The sequence below is a fragment of the Leuresthes tenuis genome, unplaced genomic scaffold, assembly GCF_036924035.1.
Source record: "Leuresthes tenuis unplaced genomic scaffold, fLeuTen1.0.hap1 SCAF_9, whole genome shotgun sequence".
Classification (NCBI taxonomy): domain Eukaryota; kingdom Metazoa; phylum Chordata; class Actinopteri; order Atheriniformes; family Atherinopsidae; genus Leuresthes; species Leuresthes tenuis.
Genome location: NW_027325363.1, coordinates 33,707,029 through 33,724,262, shown reverse-complemented (window position 1 = coordinate 33,724,262; position 17,234 = coordinate 33,707,029). Strand labels below are relative to the sequence as shown.

General features: G+C 39.5%; 1 protein-coding gene across 2 annotated transcripts in view; it reads right to left on the bottom strand.

The window, feature by feature from the left end:
- LOC140314791 (unconventional myosin-XVIIIa-like) overlaps positions 1–17,234 on the bottom strand; it is a 152,182-nt gene that overhangs the window by 53,104 nt on the left and 81,844 nt on the right. For both annotated transcript variants that reach the window (XM_072393153.1, XM_072393154.1), the window contains exons 20-24: positions 16,717–16,845; positions 14,654–14,797; positions 12,280–12,369; positions 7,360–7,479; positions 4,082–4,193 (exon numbers count right to left, since the gene is read on the bottom strand). In XM_072393153.1, the coding sequence (XP_072249254.1) occupies positions 4,082–4,193; positions 7,360–7,479; positions 12,280–12,369; positions 14,654–14,797; positions 16,717–16,845 (595 nt within the window). The remainder of the gene's footprint in view (positions 1–4,081; positions 4,194–7,359; positions 7,480–12,279; positions 12,370–14,653; positions 14,798–16,716; positions 16,846–17,234) is intronic.

Below are 17,234 nucleotides of genomic sequence, written 5' to 3'. Positions count from 1 at the left end.
TGTCTTTCTATAACCAGCTATATAAATCTGAGGCTATATGAATGAATATGATGCTTTTTTCCTAAGATTAAAGTGACATGAATGTCAGAGGAGCAGAAGGAAGTGTTAGATCATCCACAACAGCAAACAAACTCAAAAGTGCAATTTCATCAATGAAAGCGAGAAAATCACCTGGTTCAGATAGTTCCTTCAGAATATTACATTGATAAACTGGCACCCATCTTAACAGAGGTGTACAAAGAATCTTTTTTTTGGTAAATGGACCGTACTTGTATAATGCTTTTCCAGTTACTCAAAGCCCTTTTAAAACTTCATGCCACATTCATCCATTCACTCACAGACTAATACAGCAACATGGGGTTCAGTGTCTTGCTGAAGGATGCTTCGACAAGCGACACCGACCTTCCGATTGGTTGGCGACTGGTCTTCCTCCTGAGCTACAGTCGCAGTCGCTGGGTAAATTACCAAATAAATTCAGTGAAGCTCTGATCTCTTTAATTGTCAAAAAGGATAAAGAGCACAGCAATAGCCACCATATCTTTGGATGCCCACAAGGCATTTGATAGGGTGGTTGAAGTTTTCTGTGCTATACTAAAAAAAATGTGGTAGTGGAGATGGCTTTATTGGATGAACAAGGGCAGTGGTAATAACAAATAGAATGATACTATTCTTCTTTAACTTAATACGTGAGACTAAACAAGTAGATCCTCTCAGCCACCCTGCTCTTTATATAACTTCTGGAACCCCTGGCCAGTGCAATAAGATCTGAGAGGGATTAAAGGGATTCTACATGGGGAAGAAGAATACAAAATGTTCCTCTATGCGGACAAAATTTCAATGACTGTTGAGGATCCTTTATTAAATATTCCCAACACGATCTACAGTAGGTTCTTTTTTGAAATTGTAAGACTATAAAATAAATTGGGAAAAATCTCAGTACCTGTCGATATCTAAAGGATGCAGTCAGTTAACAATAAACACATTTCAGTTTAAGTGGGTCCAAACTGAAATGAAATATTTAGGTATCAGATTGTGTCCTGATCTGGAAAATATAATTGCTATCAATATGTCCCCTTTATTTTAGAAAATTAAGAACAAATGGAGGTTGATAAAACAGAAAAGTTTTTATGCAATGGAAAAAAGCCCAGAATAAGACTAAAGACATGTTGGCTTCGTGAGACAGTGGTGGATTGAGGAACTGCACAGCTCAGCATTTGAAATGAATAAGTTAGCAAGATATTGGTGTACTCGTGACTAATCGTAGATGGGTTAAGATGGAAGAGGTACTTGCATATCCATCTGGTGTTGTGGAACTATCGTCAAAGAAGAATACAGAAAGTCAGGTAGGAGATGGAAACTTCATTTCAAAACATTCTCAGTGGGCATTGGCCAGAGTACATAGGATTTGGGGGATTTCTCAATATAAGCAAAGTTATGGAATTGAGGAATCCGTGACAGATTTTGGAATCCGGTGCACATGATTATATGGCGCACGGCCATTTTTTGTGAAAATTAAAGGCTTTTAAGAGCGCCTTATGGTGCGGAAAATACGGTATTCTTATGGTAAACGGGTGGCGAATGAACAGTTTAATTTAACTGAAAAGGGATTTTTCGAGGTATTTACAGTTTAGAAGCATTGTGAGGTCTGTTTTTGGATTGAGAAGGGAAAATGAAAATAAAAAGGGTAGAGGAGTTCCTTAATTCTCCACATAATCCACACTCTGCCTCTGTATTTTATAAGGAAATGTCAAGCATCCAAACCAAAGGTTTACGTCTTTGGACCTGAGCGCTTCAGGGAGAAATTGTCTAGTTATATAGTTACTCTAGATGGTATTTCCCTGGCTTCTAGTTCTGCAGTGAGGAACCTTGGAGTTATTTTTGACCAGAATTTATCATTTGACGCACATATAAAACTGGTTTCTAGGACTGCCTTCTTTCACCTTCGTAATATTGCTAAAATCAGGAACATCCTGTCTCAGGGTGATGCAGAGAAACTAGTTCATGCATTTGTTACTTCAAGATTGGACTACTGTAATTCCTTATTATTGGGCTGTCCCACATATTCTCTGAAAAGCCTCCAGCTGATCCAAAATGCTGCAGCCAGAGTTCTGATGAGAACTAACAGGAGAGATCATGTTTCTCCAGTTTTAGCTTCTCTTCATTGGCTCCCTGTTAAATTCAGAATAGAATTTAAGATTCTTCTTCTCACATATAAAGCTCTTAATGACCGAGCTCCATCATATCTTAAAGATCTCATTGTAAGGTATTTTCCTAACAGAGCACTTCGCTCCCAAACTGCAGGTTTAGTTGTTGTTCCCAGAGTTTCTAAAAGTAGAATGGGAGGCAGAGCCTTCAGTTATCAGGCCCCTCTCTTGTGGAATAAGCTGCCAGTAAATGTCCGGGAAGCAGACACCCTTTCCACTTTTAAGATTAGGCTTAAAACTTTCCTTTTTGATAAAGCTAAAAGTTAGGGATGGCTCAGGTAATCCTGAAACATCCCATAGTTAAGCTGCTATAGGCTTAGACTGCTGGGGGACCTCATCTGTCACACCTTTCTTCACTTTGCTCTCTTTTTCCCCCTGTTTAATTTCACAATTGATTTTATGTACATGTGACATTATTGTGGTTATTAACGTATGTTTCCCTGTTCCAGCAGATATCCTTTGAATGGCGTTATGGTGTTTTTCCCCCCTCTTTTCCCTCTTTTCTGTCTTCTCAAACCCCAGCTGGTCGAGGCGGATGGCCACCCTTCCTGAGTCTGGTTCTGCCAGAGGTTTCTTCCTGAGTCTGGTTCTGCCAGAGGTTTCTTCCTGTTAAAAGGGAGTCGTTCCTTTCCACAGTCGCCACAGGCACGCTCAGGACGGGAGATTGGACTGAAGACACATTTCGGTGCAATCTGTTGGTTTCCTTAGCTAGGATATTAATTTTTTGAATTGGCTCTATATGAATTAATTGGATTATGATTACAATGAATTGAATTCCAATTGGCTTGAATTGGACTATATTACTTAAGTGCCTTGAGATGACAATTGTTGTAATCTGGCGCTATATAAATAAAATTGAATTGAATTGAATTGAATTAAAATGTCAAAAAGATTTTGATCAGGATATTGACGAGGACTTAATGCAAGACATTATCTCAAATGTGAGAAGAGCTACAAGGGATACTAGAAATAAATTCATTCACTACAAAACTGTACACAGGTACTATTTTAGACCTTATGAGTTGTTTAGAATGGGCTTAACCCAGGACAATAAAGGCTGGAAATGTAACAAGGAAGTGGAGACGCTTCTCCATGCATTGTGGGATAATGTCCAGTTTTGATTTTCATTCAGAAAGTCGTTGAGCTGGTTAAATACAACTTTCTCAATAATCTTGGATATAAAAGAGAAGTTAGAGACAGGTCTGTAGTTGTTCATCACAGAGGGGTCTAGAGTCCTCTTCTTTAGGAGTGGCTAAATGGCGGCTGTCTTTAGTGATTTGGGAAAATTGCCTGATGCCAGTGAGCTGATAACTATTTGCATGACATCACTTTCTACTGAGGTAAAAATAGTTTTTAAAAAGTCAGATTGTATTATGTCCACAGTGCAAGTTGTTGATTTCAGCTGCCAAACCGTTTCCTCCAGGATTTTTAAATCGACAATATTAAATTGTGACATAACGTCAGAGTTAGTTCTAGGTTTTAGACACAGTTTAGTTTTCTTGGTCTGTGTGGCGTGAATGTTTTGTCTAATTGTTTTGAGTTTTCGGCTAAAAAAGTTAGCAAATTAGTTGCATTTGAGGAGGATTTGTGAGTTTTTCAACCATAGCAAACAGAGTTCGAGAATTGTTGACATTCTTATTAATCAGTTCAGATAAATGCAGATAAATCAGTCTAATGTAACTTTGTAAATCCACGTAGTTTTGAGATAATATATAATCAGTAGCAATTGCAGTCTCCTGATATTTCGAATACTTATCAGCATTGTTTTCAAAGCCACATACCATAAATATCAGAAATCTGAACAGATTGATTTACTTTTGAGCTCAGTGTACTATTATTTTGTCCAAATCAGGTCTGTGTGTAGGAGTGTGTCTGACCTGTGTCATCATCATCTATTTCTCCATTGAGTTCAGAAGCCTTAATGAGTCGAGCCTCTATAACCTCCATCTCCATGGACTCCATCTGTTTCTTCATGCTGTCAAACTTGACCTGAAAGAGTAAAAGAGGTGATCTATATAAAAACATGATTATGTTCTTTAGATTTTCATGCGTTAGAGCTAAAACAGCCAAATATAGACTATAAAGTGCTGATTTCATTATTAAAATGGAAATGTTTAAAATGAAAAACTACCACTTAATGGTGCTTTTGGTTAAAATATGAAAAAAACCCAACAATATCAAAAATTCAACTGCAGCTAACATCTGAACAAAAGCAATACCTATGACTTTAAATAAGTTGTAGGTAGAACAGAAGAAGAAGAAGAAATAATAATAATAATAATGATGCCATTAGCAAACACATACTGCCGTTAACAGAGCATGGGGATGAGAAGAAGTTAGAGAAAACACATCAATTTTGATAATTGCAAAAGCTCTAGTGAACATGACCTTCATCACAACCCTTGAGAAAACAAATTGGTAATCTATTACTTAAGCTGAGACAGACTTTTTGAAAAGGGCAACACATCACACAAGCTGCTGGCAAGATAATTAGAGGGAGAGGACGCAAAATAAGCTATCTGCAAAATAAAATCTAAATAAGGTATGATGAAAAATTTATTTTCAGAAATGTATTCCTCTCAATCAGCAGCCAGGCAGGAAGAAGATCTATTTTTTAATTGGCTGTGTTTCCCACAGCTAAAGGCAAATTCCAGGGACAAGTTGGATTCAGATCTTTTGCTGAGATACAGGAAGCAATCAAAGTGTTTCCCCACTGAAAAGACAGCTAGCCTGGATCGGTTTGGTCCAGAGTTTTATAATGCCTATATTCTGCTTTGAATAATTTGGGATAATCTCAGGAAAAACCTGCTTGTTTTTTTTTCCCCTCAAAGAGTCTGTTTGTGTCTTACTGAAAAAAAGGAAGGATGACAGTGATTCAGGAAGTTATAGGCCCATCGCTCTTCTAAACTATGTGTCACGATTTACGTTCTGTTTCATGTCTGTAATACTCATAAAATTCTCTATGCTGTCAGTAAGTGTGAGTCAGCATCCATGTTGTCCTTAGATGCTAATAAATAAAGTGGCATAGCCAGTTTCAATACTTGGAAACAAGGCCGTAACTACCACTGAGGACACCGATGTCATGTCCTCTGTATTTATTTATTTTTTGCTTAAATTCTGGTGATTTTATATTTGAAGAGCCAAGAGTAGCGTGATTGTTTAATAAAAAAAAGTGTCTCAGTTTGGGCATACGTGCTGCGCGTCATCAACTACATGCACTGTTGCTATGGTAACTACCACACGCAAGTCGGGCTTTGATGTTGTTACCGCTACCGTTAGTGAGTCAGTCAGTCAGTCACACCAGTCACTGGAACAGGAGCATATTAGGCTAAAAATGTAGGTGGAAAGCAGTTTAAGTGGTGGATGACTGTGAGAAAAAAATGCGTCTTCATATGGAAATATTTTCATTGCAGCACAGCGTACTACTCAGATAGCAAGGAAACATCGAATCAAAGTTTAATTTTGGTTAACTTAGTCAGTACCAGTCGTCAATCAATTTCCACCGGTTGAGTCAACATTCATTTTGCGATTGAAATGTCAGCGACTTCTTCGATTGAAAATGAAACGTTTATTCAGTGTTGATTTCTCAATGTTGGATGTTGAACCTGTTCTATATATCTGCCGGAGCACAACACAGCAACACTACACAGCGCAGATCGTGCGGCACAGGAAGTCGTGCACAGAAACAAAATAAAACATCCGGCTAATTTTCAAAATAATAATAATAAATCATGTTCTGTGGTAACTTGCCCTTACTTCATGAGACACCGTAATGGTCCTTCAAAAAGCCTCAGAATGCCCCATTTTTACCTCAAATTTCAAAAGCTCTGCACCGCCCTCAAGGTTTTTTAAGATTTCTGACACGTCTTATTTCATGATGTTGAAATGGCGTAATGTTTTCATTTCTATCAGTTTAATATCTGACTGTGTTTATATTCTTCACTAAAGGGAAAACAGGGTAGGGAGGAAAAGGCTGAGCCAAACCAAGCTCATCTTTGGGCCAAGCAGTAAGAAGAGGAGCAGTGATAGAGGGAGAGCAGGTACTATAAAAGGAAGAGACTATGCCAGACCTGTATACGTTTTAAAAGTCAGATGTATAATGCATGACAATTGAAGTATTGTGTAAGATTATAATAGAAATGTGTTCAAAATCTGGTTTTCCTTTACAAGAGTGAACAGTTTAGGCACTATCATCAACATGATCGTTTAATAGGGCTTGGGTATCTATTTTAAATACTGAAGGAAATACGAAGCATTTGTATATATTATCTCTCAGTTTATTCCTTTTTATTCCTAATCCATGACTTGATGAAATTCATTCTCCAGTTTTACAGTGCAACTCATTTGCAAATCATTTAGGATGAGTCTGATGTTCTCTGATCACAAACTAAACAAATAAGCCTAAAAGTCATTATGTTGTTTTTGCTCCTTAAGGCTCTGAAATGGCCAGATTTAAATAACGGAATTTAAAAAATTTCCAGGGGAGCATGCCCCCGAATCTGGCTAGAAGTTCTGACTCATGACCTCGGTAATTTTTGGGCCCTGTGTACGACCCTGTTTGGAAAGTTCTGATTTTGCAAAAAAATTACAAATTGGGTTAGGATACTATGCAGTTCAACAGTCATCAAGTCCAGACCAATATCCCGAGAATGAAGATTGCACCAGCCTAATCCACTGTCCCCATTACCATTTAATACAGCCCTGGAGCCCTTAGCAATTGGCATTAGGGAGCATCCATACATAAAGGGCATTAGAGTAAAACTGATGATTAAGATGTTGCCTTCATGCCTTCACTTATAGCAAGCTTCACATACATATGGCTTGAATTGACTTGGAAATCTAATGTTATGAATGACATGTCAACATGTTTTTGTCTACTGAAAGTCATATTTATTGGGTCCCATAAAGATGTGACATTTACTTAGCTGAAAAAAGCTGTCACAATGATTGCTATTAAAACACTATTTCCAAAGGAAAAAAAAACAATTAAGCTGTTCTTACATGATCACAAATCTTACCAAAAGTGGTGATAAATTCTATAATGTGAGTCATCTGGTAACAATTTTACTGCATACACATGAAGAAAGTAAAGGCCACACATCTACAAACAGGAACAGGAATGAATTGTTTTGAGTAAAAAGCTCTTATATTCTACCTGCAGGTCCTTCATGTCTTTTTCCAGACGGAGTCTGTCAGAAGTCTCTGCCTCCAGTAGCTGGGAGGCTGACTCCCCAGTGTTCCGTTCGTCAGCCAGCTCTGATGATAGCTCTGTGATCTGATGGAACAAACATACAGTCTCACACAAGTTTAAAGCAATATACATTGTACTGACGTGTAACTTTGACAATATGAACTATCTGGAATGTCTGTGCTTTTAAGTAGAGTTGAGAACATCCTCCTTCAAATATCGGTTACACCTTATAGTCGAAAAAAAGATGTTTTTTTTAACCCGCTGATGTTCCTCCTTGTAATTCATACATGCCTAATAGAGGAGGCTCAGACCTGCATCTATACGTACTTAAACATGCCACAAAATCAGTTTAAGCGACGATAGTGATAGTGAGTTCCTCAATGCAGGCTTGACATGTGTAAGCACACACAGGCTCATAGGCACATAGTGGCAGATCAATTAAATTCCGTGCTGCCTTTGTACTTTCACATGTGACACAATGCACAAAGAAGGTATATCAGTCCCTGATTAAAAAGGCATAAAGAGGATTGAACGTGTTATTGGGATTAAAGGACATCCAATAGGCTGGTTTAAGTCATAATTATGCAGTACATTCCAGTTTGTTATAAACAAAGCATTTTGGACATCTTGGACAAAAAAATGGGCAAACAACAGCTTGTAAGACGTGATGGTGAAGCAGGTAGCAGCGAGTTAAGCTGAAAAGAGCTCCCTGCAGTAATGCCAGCTATGTGGTCAATGGTAAGATGATAAGAGATAAATGTTTTGTGCATTTTAAAGGAATATTGTGAATGAAGATGTCGCCGCAGACGGCTGCCACAATACTTCGCTCTCTCGTACCTTTTACGTTTTTGCGCATTTGTTGTGTCTTTTGTGCTCCTTCTCCGGCCACATACCCCAGAGAAGAACTCATAAACATTGGAATAACCACCATTAAAGTTTTTTTAATCGGTTTTCATCAACCCGGTAAGTTTTACAGAGCTACTTGTCGGAGGAGCAGCAGCTGTCTTTGGACTCCGCCGAGGACGTCGGAGACACCGGGGGAAGCGAGCCTGTGTGCTCGTCAGACTGAGACAGCAGAAGTTTCGCACTGCACTCCCGTCTATTCACCTGGCCAATGTCTGCTCTCTGGCCAACAAGCTTCTGCTCCTCAACACCACCAACACGGGCCGTAACAGATCTGCTGCCTTGTGCTTCACCCAAACCTGGCTCGGTGAGCACATTCCGAACACTTCTCTCCACCTGCCTGGATTTCACCTGCACTGAGCGGACCACGTAATGGAGCTCACGGGCAAAACGAGGGCAGGTGGAACCTGCTTCTACATTAACAAGGGTTGGTGGTGTACTAAACCAATCATGCAGTCCTCACCTGGAGACACTCTTCACAAACTGTAAACCGTTTTATTCACCGCGGAAGTTTTCCTCATTTATTCTGGTAGGAGTCTACATCCCTCCCTCCTGTATTACTGACGCGTTACAACACCTGGCCGACCAAAAACACCTGGGCTCTCTGCTCACTGTTTTGGGGGACTTTAACAGAGCAAACCTCAGCCACAAACTGCCAAAATATAAACAGCACATTAAGTGTCCCACCAGGGACACTAACACTCTGGACCACTACACTGTTTTAAAGGACTCATACCACTTTGTCTACCCTTGCAGCCTTTAGCTCTCTCTGATCACTGCATGGTTCATCTTATCCTGACCTACAGGAGCTGAAATCTGATAAGCCTGTGGTCAAGACGGTGAGGGGATGGACCGATGACGCCAAAGTGGAATTACTATGGGACGTAAAACTCCGTTCCATGAATGAACAGCGGACCGCCCGGTTTCTTAATGTCTGGGGGATTGAGGGTGCATCAACCCGGTTGGGACATAGAAGGGAGTGCCGCTGATCGTTTAGTTTGGGACCCGCTGATCTACGTTATAAAAGTTATTTTTAGTGACAGTCACATCAACAATGATCAGGTTAGAACTTTGGCACAAAGCATCAAATGGCAACAATTAAGTTTAGTCGTGAACACAGTCCCTTTACAAATAATAGTAATAAGGAATCTGCTACATCAATCCGTTGCTTTGCATCCTCCGACAGATTGTCTGGTAGCCTATGCCGAACGGCTCTGCTATTTCCTTTATTAAACCATTTAATAAATAATTTTCAATGGACTCGAACAGGATGTTGATGGTTGGTCGTCCTCGTCCCATTTGAGGCTCCACATCATCCAGCCGTTCCAGGACTGAACAGAGTTTACTATGGCAACGTCATTAATGTGTAAATCTGTGACGGCAGAGCATGCAGCCAAGCTCTCTGACTTGTTCTACTCGGCCACGGGCATCAGACCCAGATATATTATTAGATTCTACCTGCTCAGCTAATTCTAACAGTGTTTGCACAATTTGAGGGAGCGCCATGATCTGTGATGCGTCCTCTAAACACCCGGCAATTCAATCAATTTCCCGGCACATTTGCAATGTAATGTAATGCAGATGTGCACACCGCCCCCTACCGAACAAGATGGGTAGCTCGGTCAGCAGGGAGCTGAAGAAGAGCTGACGTCACTCTGCTGTGCCGCTAAGATTGCTTTTTCGTTTTCGAATCATGGGCAGTACTTTGCGGGCAGACCATGAAAACGAAAAAGCAATAATGTGCAGTCTTGAAGAAGAAAATGCAAATGCAAATGGAAGGATTGATTACAATTTTTATTTATGAGTCCAATAATGCAGCCACATTCTTAAAATGAAAATTTTCCATTTCAAATTTAATTTTGGTATCTATTTGCTGGGGCATATTTTGAAAATTAAATCTCAAATGTCTATTTCCTTTTCATTTTAATTAAGTGAAAGATTGAGCATTCTTGAAGAAGAAAATTAAAATGCAAATAGGATGATTGACTATTAATTTAATTTATGAGTCAAATAATGCAGCCACATTCTTAAAATGAAAAAGCATTTCTGCAAATGCATTTTAATTTGAATTATGGTCAAGATTCGCTTCCATAGAATTACAAGCCTGCTTTCACTTCACTGATTGGAGTGTTTTTGAGGCTGCAGCCTCAGACCTGCATGAACTGACTGATACCGTGACATCATAAATCAGCATTTGTGAGGACATGTAACAAACCCTGAAAAGATCAAAAATAGCCTTTCAGCCAACGACCTGGCATCAGACTGTTGCTTGTTTTTAATAATTTTAATTCATTTAAATTATTTTATTTGTTTCTCTTTATATTCTTTTACGTATTTTTAATGCTTCTTTCACTCCCCGCTGCAATGCTTTTATTTTCTGCAAAGCACTTTGAATTCTTTTGTACATGAAATGTGCTATACAAATAAATTTGACTTGACTTGACTTGATCAGTGTGGAGAGGTCTGCAGAACATCACCAACTATAGGAGACCATCCCCCAAGACTGCAGTGAACCATCAACTGGCTGACGAGCTGAATATGTTTTACTGCAGATTCGACACATTCACACCTCTCCCCCTCTCACACATTAAAGACCTACCTGCCTACCGGGCAAACAGGTCAGCGGATGATGCCGTCAACATGGGACTGCACTACATCCTGCAAAACCTTGACACTGTAGGGACGCACGCCAGGATCCTGTTTGTGGAATTCAGTTCGGTGTTCAACACCATCGTTTCAGACATCCTCCACACCAAGCTCACCTGGTTTACTGTGCCCTCCTCCACCTGTCAGTGGATTACAAACTTCTTGACTGACAGGTGAGGCTGGGGAGCATCCAGCACCCGGACTATCAGCACTGGCGCCCCCCAGGGTTGTGTGCTCTCCCCACTTCTCTTCTCCCTTTAAACCAACGACGACACCTCAAGAAACCCGTCTGTAAAACTCCTGAAGTTTGCAGATGACACAATGGTCATCGGCCTCATCCAGGACTGTGACGAGTCTGCCTACAGACGGGAGGTTGAACGGCTGGTCTGCTGGTGTGGTCAGAACAATCTGGAGCTGAACATGCTCAAAACTGTGGAGAAGACAGTGGATTTTAGAAGAAGCCCCCCACCACTCTGTCGCCCATCACCAACAACACTCTCACTACTCATTTGGGCTTACTAGGTCTGCCCGGTAGTCTTCCCCACCAACAGATCCCACCACAAAGTGGTGATCTGTTCACAGCTCTATACCTCGCTTCACCTGATCGTCCAAGACATATGGCCGATGACACAACTACACATGGTTCTGGTTCCACAGCCCACGCTGTGTGTGGAGGTTAGTACAACTATATCTAGTTGGTATTGCCCAACCATACACACCAACTCAAGCTCTTTCCCTGCCAGCAAAGTATCCAGCAAAACATCCTATATCCCATGAGCTAGGCATCGCACGGCCAGGCCTCCGCCTTCGCCATCCGCCCGTGAACAGTTCGATAACTCGTACAGAAAAATCAAAGCATGAATTTTAAGTCTGCTTGTAGTACTACAAGTGACTGCAAAACCTCAACCCTCAAATAATTAGTCAAAAGATCTGCATGAGCTAATTTTTCATTTATGTGGGTAAAATTGAAACATAGTGATGTCGAGCCAACTCTACTGAGGCTGTAGGCTCCCGTGTGTAGGAGATACACTTCCATCAGGGATAGGACACCTGTACAGCGGAATGGAGGAGGAAGGTATGATCTCCTAGGCCATGCTTCAAAAGCATCTTGTGAGCTGCTCCGATGTTAAGGAGTTACTGGAGATCATAAATCAGCCAAGCAGGGACATTATGACAGCAAATAGAAGAATAAGGTAAACTGTAAGCTAAACAACCCTGAAACACAATGCAACATGCACACTGCAGGTGCCATCTTAAATCCTCTCCAAGAGCATTTACATTTTGTTTCTAGAAATGAATCATTTTTTTATTCAAAGTAATTATATGTGTGTTTACCCTGCTTTCGAGTCGGTCAGTGTTATGCCTCAGCTCATTCCTTTCCTTCTCCATCTTCTCCAGCTTTTGTTTCAGGTGCTGGATCTCCTCCTGAGAAGAAATATACAGAGGGAGCTGAATACAGACATACATGTTGTGGATGGAGTAGTTACACTAATAACTGACTCATTTTTTAATCTGATAGAAATATTAAATTAAATATTTTATAAAAATAAATGAGTAAATAAATAAATAATAATTAAGCTTAAGCAAGCTTGAGCCAGATTAGTTATAATTCCAGATCTTTTTTTTTTGTGGAAAGAGGATTTAATATTTATGGTAATGTTGTGTACCCAACTTCCTAAAATTTAAATTGGGATTCAAAATAAATGTGTTAATGCGAATAGAAATTGTGCCTTTCATTATAACATGCACATCACAGCATAAAATCTTTCTTTTTTTTTTTCAGACACTCATTTAATCATTTTAAAAGAACTTTTAAAGAAAGTATTGTGTTTGTAACATTTTGTTTTACTGCATGAGAGTATGCATCTGTAAAAGTTACACGTTATCCTACAATGGTCCTGTTTGATTCATCCATTCTGAATTACTTTGTCTCAGTTCTGTATGCAGCTGCATATGGTTTGCATGCACATCCTTCATACTAACAGCCCTGGTAAGAACAAAAGGGCATTAATAGTTACATTACATGAAACAGGCCAAGTTTGATGAAGAGTGGATGTAGTGCTAGCTATAAGGACTTATATATACTTGACTTTCATGGCAAGTATCAAATTTGCCATAGATATGTATGGAGCACAAACACAATTTTACCAAAACAGCATCATGAAAGGCTCATGCACTTACTGCCAAAATATTAAGAGTTAATGGTTCAGAAGCAGTAAGCTAAAGTCTAAAAAATATTATCAGTGACCTGTTGTCGGTGGTCTGGACTTTGGCATTTGAACAGATCTGTTCAGAGTGCCAAAGTGATTAAACCCTGCAAATTTTGTATCATTCTGATAAGGCAAAACCCTTTTAAGAAAGATAAAGTTATTTTAATTATTTTAATAACAAGGGCTTATGCTAACCAAGTTTAAGGCTGATATGATCAAATGTGTAGGAGGAGTTTGTTCAAATTTAATACCTAAAAAAGGACTTAATGCAGACTTCAGTTTAAAATGGCCAACTTTCTGTTTGATTTAATGTACAGCTCAACAGGCTTTGTAGTAGATCCTGATAGGTTACATGTGAATGACAAATTTCCTCCAGTCAGTTAACAAAGTGGGAGTTCTTTAATTGTTTTAGGGGGTGATATAGAGAAATTTTGTCACGCTTACAGAATATTTTAATGGTTTCATGTTCAGGATGTAACATTCATCAAAAATGCAAAGTTTGATGAACACTCACTGTTGTCTGTGTCAGATATGAGGACTTTCTGTTTCATGGCGAAGCATTTGGTGAAAAGGCACAGTTTGAATGCAGTTGCATCATGAAAGGCTTACGCATATTCTGACCAACCTTTACATGTGAGGAGCAAAGTGTTCATAAGCTGTTATGAACATGTTATAAAGCATGTTGCTTCCTGTGGTCAGGAAATAAATATGCATATAGATCTGTTGAGGGACCAACAATGATAAAACCCTGTAAATATGTTGCCATTCGGAGTATTTTACATTGACTTTTGTGGTCATGACTTGACATAAAAATTTGCCATGACGCAACGGACTCGCACTCCTGACCACATTTGAAGTAGGTCTGGTGAACAATGTCAAAGTAATAAGTCCAACTACAAAATTCTCAGAGTAATATGATCAAATCCATCCATTTTCTATACCCGCTTAATCCAATTCAGGGTCATGGGGGGGGCTGGAGTCTATCCCAGCTATCATTGGGATGAGACACCCTGGACAGGTCGCCAGTCCATCACAGGGCCACACAGAGACAAACAAGACAAACAACCACTCACATTCACTCCTGGGGACAATTTAGGGACACCAATTAACCTAACATGCATGTTTTTGGACAGTGGGGTTGAACCGGGAAGCCTCTTGCTTTGAGGCGACAGTGCTAACCGCCACTGCTACCCAGCAAAACTGATTTCTGATTAAATTGATTTCTTTGAACCAAAATGGACAACTTTTGCTTGTTTTTTTTTCTCCAAAAGGATTTTTGTCAGTCTTGATAAGTTGTGTGTGTTTCATGAATTTTAAAGAACTGCAGTGACAAGGCTGCCACAATAGGTGGCACTGTCGAGGCAACTTTCCCCAAAAATGCACAAAATATGAAATTTTACACATAGAAAAACTCAAAATCCACATCTTTCACAACATGCTCTTTGACATGTAGTTATCTGCTCGCTGTGTATATGTGTAAGTATTGTCTGTAAACTCACATCTTTGCCACGGATCTGCTCCTCAGTGAGCTGCACTTCTATCAGAGGTCTGACAATGATGAAGAGCTTCCACCATGGCCAGTCTTTGACACCACAGTTTTTCTTGATATTCTTCTGGATGCAGCGGATGGCAAGATCTTGAATCTGCCTCACATAGATAAAACAAACAAACAAAAATGAGTTAGAAAGAAGACAAGACTGCATAAAGCACAATATGTAATGAATGTCAGCAGAAAAAAGAACATCGTGTCTGAAGAGAAATATAATGCATTTCTCACTGTAACCGCAAGAGAACTGAGGAGACTGCCATGTGAGACTTTGCCACAAGGAGACTCTGCTACAGTAACATGAGTACAGAGCAGATATTTGAAGATTATTTACAATATGCCATATTTGAACTAGGCATTTGAAAACATGGATATTGTGCACTTTGATTTTCCTGAGTGTGGTCAAGTTAATAGCTAGTATTATAAAACCTTCAAATTCAAGAGAAGACTCATAGATCTTATCCAACCACTTTTTGTAAATGATCTGGGTTCAGTTGGCAGCAGCCAAACAAGGTAATCAACATATCCTACTGAAAGAAAAATCAGCCTGCTCCTCCTGGGCAATTTCAAGATGGTCCAGTTCAAGGGGCAGCTATGGCTCAGGAGACCGGCCGGTTGTTCAGTCCCTGGCTTCTCCAGCCTATATGTTGGAGTGTACTTGGGGCACTGAACACATTGCTTCTTATGCATTTATCGGTGTATGTATGATAGAGAAAATCCACTACATAGATTAAAAAGGGCTGCAGAAATGTGTTTGGTGAGTGATTTGCGGTGTGAAAGCACCTTCAGTGGTCTTTGAAAAATTCAGAATGGTACGATCTCACATGAACAGCAACATGTGACATATTACACCATGTAATTATTTAAAAAGAAGGAGATTGTGAAAAACTGAGTACACACCATGATTCAATAGCTTGTAGAACCACCTTCAGTGCAACCACTTGAACTAATTTTTTAAGTCATCTGTGTCACATTGTTGTGGAAGAACACTCTTCTTTACAACGTTACTTCAGTTAATTGAGATTTATGTACAGCTCTCCTAAGATTCCAACACAGCACCTCCATCAGATTGAGGTCTGGATTTTGAGTGGGTCACTCCAACACCTTGATTCTTCTCTTATTTCAGCTGATGGACTTATTGACTCATAAATACTTAAAAAATGTGATCATGGTTACCTCGATGACTGCAAAGTGCCCAGGTCCTGTGTTTGCAAAACAAATTCATATTAAAGCTGCAGCATATTAAAGCACCTCCAGGTGCATTATGTTTTTGAGGATTTGCCTTGAAAGATGAAGTTGTAATGGCTCAAAATGTTTTTCTTCATTCAGACCAAAGTTTAAAATATATGATCAGAATCCACACTGGAACACATATGCATGCTAAAATTGAGGACACACTCAGAGCTAGAAGTAACAATAAGTGATATTTTTTACACTTTGATGTACCGCTCCAAGCCTGAAGATCTCATTTACTTCAGACTTAGCCACTAAATTCTCAAGGCACAGATGACAATGGTTTGGGAATGGCTTCATGACCCCTCTCAGACTCAAAGTCAGTCACGATTGCTTCTCTAAGATAATTGCTAATGTCTTACTTCACTGTGTTAATACACTTGAATGCATCAGGCCAGCTGTTCAAACCTCTGCTTTTATCGAGGTGGTCATCCTTAATGTTGATCAATTAATCGAGTGTGTGCGTTCAGCCCAGCAAGGTGCGAGTTACTCATGTAATCCCTATGGAAGCAGTACGGGCATACATAGTTTTCTATAGTGTTGGAATTTTGGCTTTGTTTCTGTTAAATAGATAATTGTGTGATGTCTTTCTGTTCATCTGAAGTTGTGTTAAAAAAAGAAAAGCAAGAAAATAACATGATTATACTTTTGTGCAATTACCACATGTACATCACCAGATAGGAGGAATTTCTCAAATGGGTTATTATTGAAGTATTTGAAGAATATTTTCAGTCTGCAGTAATAATGAGGTCACAGTGAAATTACGCTTTGAAGCAACCTCACCTTCCTTTTCTTGAATGCCTGCCTGGCCAGATATCCTCTGCAGGCAGCCTGGAACAGAGAGATGTTTCTCCTGGTCTGGACATCCCGCTGCTCCTCAAGCCTTGACAAAGTTCCAGCTCTGAAGAAAACCTTCAGGATGAGAGGGAGAGTTTTTTTTTCTGATAACTTATTATATTTCATGACCTTTATCTCAAGTAGATTGAGGACAGGAAACAGGGACAAAGACAAAGGCATTTACATGCAGTAATGAGCTACTGGCTGGGGCTCATCACAGATGTGCCCTCTCAACCAGGTGAGCAAGCCAACTAGTGGGCTAGCTGGCTGAGCCCACTGGTGTACACCCAATTCACTTCACCTCAGTTCAGTTAAATTCAATAATATCTTATCAATCCCCAAAGGTAGATTGTATTGCTGCTATGTAAATTGCTATTAAATATATGCTATTGTTACAATTAGATAGAAAGATAAAGTTGAGCACATTTTAAATTTATTCAAAATTACAATATTTAGAAAGCAAG